The 6,070-nt window shown below is 41.4% G+C and overlaps 1 protein-coding gene across 1 annotated transcript in view; it reads right to left on the reverse strand.

Moving 5' to 3' along the window:
* Nucleotides 1-5,642, reverse strand: part of dnah2 (dynein, axonemal, heavy chain 2) — a 103,060-nt gene extending 97,418 nt beyond the window's left edge. The window contains exon 1 of the mRNA XM_070855236.1: nt 5,568-5,642. Coding sequence (XP_070711337.1) covers nt 5,568-5,642 — 75 coding nt within the window. The remainder of the gene's footprint in view (nt 1-5,567) is intronic.
* Between the last annotated feature and the right edge of the window lie 428 nt (nt 5,643-6,070).

Raw genomic sequence — 6,070 nt, forward strand, 5'->3', positions numbered from 1 at the left:
CAAAATATTATAATCAATAACACAATTCATGGCCTGTGTTTAGTCCTTAAACGTGACCACACATCTCTACAGTCACCAGATCCCCACGGGTCCAAGTGCGCTCTGGAGTAGGAGAAGCACGAGCTACAGACAGGTTAATATCCACTGAATCTGATGGGCGTGTTTGTGCTGTATGGACTTGTTTGTTTTCTTACACTGCATCACAAAAAGCATCCCAAAATCTAATAGGTAGGCCTTGAAATAAAAAAAAAAGTAGACAAACTTTAGTTGATGCCTTTTTCTGCCTTTTTATTACAATTGATTTGACCATGGCGACGTAAGCTATAATCATGTGCAAAATGTAATAACTTTGCAATGGATTTCAATTGAGTAATTAGATTTAGCCAACAGATTTTCCATAAAAATGTCAACCCAGTTGTGATGTATTATCCACGTGTTCGTCAATAATGCCATTATGTGTGGAAACCCTCCTATGAATATCATGCTCATATCAAGATCTATCTATGCTAATGTAGAAGGGGGAACATGTGTAATCTATGCTTAGAGAGTGAATAATAAGAATAGGATGTTACACACAACATAAATGGGATTCACAAAGTATTGACATTCAAATATCCAGCTGATAATAACACAAGTCTGGGGGGAAAAGCAAGTGGAGGGAAAAGAACTTGACTGAGTGAGTGAGTGAGAGGAAAGAAGAGAAAGACAGAGATACTGGCTACCTGAAACACTGACAGATGCCGTGAAGTGCTGATGTTTTTGGTATTAGGGAAGTCTGGGTGAGCTCTCAGCAGACCCCGAAACACCCCGAAGGAGACTGGGAGGTTGACAGAGACAATAAAAACAGACAATTGATAGCTGAGTGTCAGTTGATATCTGGCATACACTATTTATTTATCCTCATAGAAATAGAAATAATAACTTCTAACAATTGTGAATATCAAACTAAATATCATTGAAATATGCATATGCACATTCATTATATATAAAATAAACCAAGATAGAAATCCGTCTGCTACATAATGTATAGTAGTACTGGAGTACAGTACAATGGACATGGTTCACTTATTTGTCTTCAACTCAGAGTTGCACAATGAAACACAAGTTGTAGTCTCAGTTTCTACATACATGTGTGTAAATATGAACCTACATTTCATTGGGACCTAACTTGGCCAGAAGGGTTCAGTTGTTAGTCAAACTTACAGTAGCCAGTTAAGATACTGGTCCTGGCTTTGGTATTGTGGCTCATTGGCTTGCTGTGTGCGGAACTGGGGATGTTGTCTAAAGTATACTAAACTGTACAAGGGTAGTGTCCCTTTCCACTTGTCACATTTACTGAATTATTTTCAGCTCAGGTTTGTAGTCTCCAAGTATACATAGGCACCACACAACGAGGAGTGATTCAATCCTTTTGTTCATGATATAGTAGAAGAAATAGTTATTAACACAAGTAAAAGTCATTAAAAATGTGGCCTTTAGCTCATCAAAAGCCTTAATTTCTGTGATAATAGTGGAAAATTAGGACCTTATATATTATACAGGATAATTACATAAAACATGATGAATAAGAATACATAATTCATGGTTTTTGAAGGGCTAGAAGCAGTAGCAAAAGTTTTAGCACTGTTGCCTCACAGCAATAAGGTTCCAGGGTCTTTCTGTGCGTGTGTGAGTTTGCATCTTCTCCCTGTGCTTGTTTTCTCTGGGTACTCCGACTTCATCCCACAGTCCAAAGACTTGCAGGTTAATTGGTGACTCTAAATTGCCCATAAATGTGAGTGTGAGTGTGAATGGTTGTCTGTTTGTATGTGTTGGCCCTGTGATTGACTGGTGACCAGTCCAGGGTGAACCCTGCCTTTCACCCAAAGTCAGCTGGGACTGGCTCCAGCCACCCTGACGGATAAGCGGTATAGATAACGGATGGCTGGATGGATGACTGGTGAATCCGACACTGAAAGGGTAAGGAGAATAACTCCCCTAATACAGTTTTGTATGGCACTGACATGTCAGACACAGGTGCAACAAGCCAAGCAAGAAGTGGTACCTTTGCAGGGCAGACTTGAGTTCCAAAATCGTTTTGAAAAATACTGCGATTACTAAAATGGTATAATTTTCCAGCATTTTTGCACAACTGCTCTGGACGGCATTACTCTGGCCTCCAGCTCCACTGTGAGGAATCTGGGAGTCTTATTTGATCAGGATTTGTCCTTTAACTCCCACAAACAGATTTCTAGAACTGCCTTTTTCCATCTACGTAATATTGCCAAAATCAGGCCCATCATATCCACTGATGATGCAGAAAAATTGGTCCATGCATTTGTCACTTCTAGGTTGGACTATTGTAACTCCTTACTATCAGGCTGCCACAATAAGTCGTTAAAGACTCTCCAGCTGGTCCAGAAGGCTGCTGCTCGTGTTCTGACGAGAACTAAGAGAAGAGACCACATTTCTCCTGTACTGGCTTCTCTTCATTGGCTTCCAGTAAAATCTAGAAGAGTTTAAAATCCTTCTCCTCACCTACAAGGCTCTTAAGGGTCAGGCTCCATCATATCTTAAAGAGCTCATAGTACCATACTACCCCACTAGAGCACTGCGCTCCCAGACTGCAGGCCTACTGGTGGTTCCCAAAGTCTCCAAAAGTAGTTCAGGAGGCAGAGCTTTCAGCTATCAGGCTCCTCTCCTGTGGAATCTCCTTCCAGTTTGGGTTCGGGGGGCAGACACCCTCTCTACATTTAAGAGTAGACTAAAAACCTTCCTTTTTGACAAAGCATATATTTAAGGGCTGGATCAGGCCTTAGACCAGCCCCTAGTTATGCTGCTATAGGTTTAGACTGCCGGGGGACTCCTATGGTGCACTGAGCTCCTCTATTCTCTATCCTCCTCTTCCTCTCCATCGTTATGTCTCATGTCAGCCAAATGTCTGCCTCTAACTTGCTATCTTCCCCGGAGCCTTTCTGTGCTTTCTCATCTCTCAGGTTCCTGTTGATCCTGTGGATCCTGGTCCTGGTCCTGCTGATGTGGTTCTCCATCAGCCAATGGATGTGCGTCTGTCCAGGCTACAGCCTGTCCGTCCTTGGGAGCTGGATCTCTCCTTCACTGTGGTGCTCCCGGAGGTTTCTCCTTTCCCACTGGGTTTTTTGAGTTTTCCCTTCCCGAAGAAGGAGGGTCATAAAGGGCAGGCGATGCCTCGGACAGATCCACCGGACCGATCCATTGGTCCACTGCTGGACTCTTTATTAGATTGTTTGTTCGCTTACACTTGTTTATTTCAGTGAACTTTGTAAAGTACTGTGAGACACTCTGTTGTGATATTGGGCTATACAAATAAATTGAATTGAAATTGAATTGAATTGAATTTTTTGATGGAAAAAAACTTTGATATCAGTTTGTTTGGACAAAATGACTTTGGGATTGAATGAGTCTAATTTTCAGGATTACTGTAACCAGGTGTATTTCCATTTTCTTGGCCACATTTTTTGAGGTACTGTACATTGTGTATGTGTTTGCCATGAGTGTAATTGCATCCATCTAACCCATCATTATGTGTTATTGTGCGAGATACTGTATCACTGAGGTTGAAGAGGTGGTGTATCTTGGCTGGACTGGGAAGAAAACAAGTTGAAACAGCATAATACAGTTCCAAGATGGCCTGAGTGAGAATCTCTCCAATGGGCTTCACCTCCTCCTTAGACCCCTGCAGCTTCTGGTTGATTGTGTTACTGTAGATGTACCTGATTTTTTTGACTCCAGCATGTGGGGAGCAGACTGGTGTGTTGAGGCTTTGTTCATGTTGTAAATGTTACAGCCACGGCAAGAAGGCACATAGATTTGTTGTACTGGTAACAAAAAAGAACAGCAAATGCATCAGGAAGGGGTGACATCAATGAAAGATGAAGGACAGCAACCAAGCCATTTCATGTTGTCCACTTCACACACTCAAGAGGAGAGGCAACTCTATAATTATTTCCTGAATGCAATATGGCTAAAAACCAAATATATTTTGCTTCTTTGTGGCAGTAGAATAAGCAGCCAAGAGAGGAGAGGAGTGGAGGGAGGGACAAGAGAACAAATAAGGGACTGAAAACCAAGAGTGAGAAAGGAGAGGGCCAGGGACAAGTGGCAGAGGTAAGATGGACCAGGAAAGGTTGAAAGGAGCACAACAACAGAGATGAAAGACTGCCAGAAAATTGAAAAAGACTGAAAAGAGACAAGAGGTGATCTGGAGAGGGAGTGAGCAAAAAGTGGGGCGAGCAAGGAAAGTATGAAAAAGCCAATTAAATAAAAAAAAGAAGAAAGAAACAAAAAGAGATTGAGGAAAGCTGACAAAATGAGACGGGGGAAACATTTGCAGGCAGCCTTTCAGTCAATCATAATCTCCTGGGTGTTGGATATGGGAGAGAGAGTGCAATTTTGCAGTGGTTATCATTATCATCACGGCTATAATCATAATCAGGGTAATTCCAGTGTGGGGAGATGGAAAGGCGAATGGCAAGGGGTGATGGAGGAGGATAAAATGTCAGATAGGAGGAACAAGGACATTACCAGGTGTAACTATGGTAAAATGCACAGAGGCTGTGATATAGTAGGTGGATGGGAGTGTAAGAAGGACAGAGCGTGTACAAAACAGACAGATAAAATGAGTGTGAGGCTTTTTTAATTAAATCCGACCCTCACAACTACGAGGTTTACAAAGGCTGTATTGGTAATAATGATGTTAGTTTTCAGGGCACCACAAAGCAATGGCAATGTAATGAAAGAATAACATAATAAGGATTTTGGGTGGGCTCTAGCAGAGAGAGAGGTCTAAATCCCTTTCAGTTTAATGAATCTGATGAAAAAAGCCCTTTTATTACCCAGATTGTAAAACTGTGCTGTTTAGATACTTCTTCTAGTACTGCAACTAGAACTACAACTGATATATAAAGTCAAATACTCATCAAAAATGAGATCAACTGTTAATATATTTGTCTGTATGGGGGGACTGTTTCATGAAGGAAAAAGTACAATTAATAGAATCAAATTTGTTAACAAATACTGTGATGTAATGAATCACAAAGCTCTGAGATTCTGAAATGATAGCTGTAGTAAAAAGGGAGCATGGCCAAAAAGGAAAAGTATAAATTTAAATGAAGGAGAGCTTTGAATTAGAATAGCTCTGAGAGGAGAACAGAGGACTTAGGACAGGTCATATTAGCTTAAGATATGAGTCATCCCTCCACCAGGGGGCCCCATGGGCACCAGCAATCCCTAACTACTCAGATAAACACACACTCACACACACACTGGAAACAGCAGGATTTGGGAATCATACACAAATACAAGTTAATGTTAAGATACAGGAAATTTAAATCAGAAGTATGACTGTAAAACCAGTAACACACACTGATGGAAAGAAATCATCATTTAAGGCTGTTTTATTCAATTAGTCTCACACAGGGAAAAAGAAAGGTGATAAAGAGGTAATTATGGGGGACACTAAAGAGGCAGAAAAGTGATGATGCCTTGGATTAATTTCACACTCCCTTACACACAGATTTCAGCTGTCCCCTTAATAGGCCCTCCCTTACCTTGACAAGCTCAATGGTGTGTTTATGGTTCCACCAGAGGCCGTTGGTCAGGTGCCGGTCATCCAGCATGCACATCAGGGCTTTTCTGTGTGGCTCAACACAGTGACCCGGATGAGGTTAAAGGTGGTCTGGACATGGTGGAGACACAAAGGAGGAGATTGAGAGATTCAGAGACTATCTGTTTAAACTTGGCCTATGATAAGCAGTTATTAAAGTGAGATTCACACAGCACTGAACTAAGTGCAGAAAATAGTCCTTCCATAGAGCGTAGATGTTACTAGACACAAACACTGACCTCACTATGAAAATAACACACTAATTGACCAGCTTAGAGCCAACAGAAGAGGTTAATTGGACAGGTGCCATCAGGTAGTACTCCCTGCCATCTCGAACCTGCACAAACACTTGATCTGAGACATAATTTTGTTTCTATGTATGTGTATAAAATAATCCCTTTGGCAGTCCATTGGCAGCCACAGTAAGATTACTTTGCTGCTCGGCCA

Source organism: Pempheris klunzingeri, chromosome 23 (assembly GCF_042242105.1).
Source record: "Pempheris klunzingeri isolate RE-2024b chromosome 23, fPemKlu1.hap1, whole genome shotgun sequence".
Classification (NCBI taxonomy): Eukaryota; Metazoa; Chordata; class Actinopteri; order Acropomatiformes; family Pempheridae; genus Pempheris; species Pempheris klunzingeri.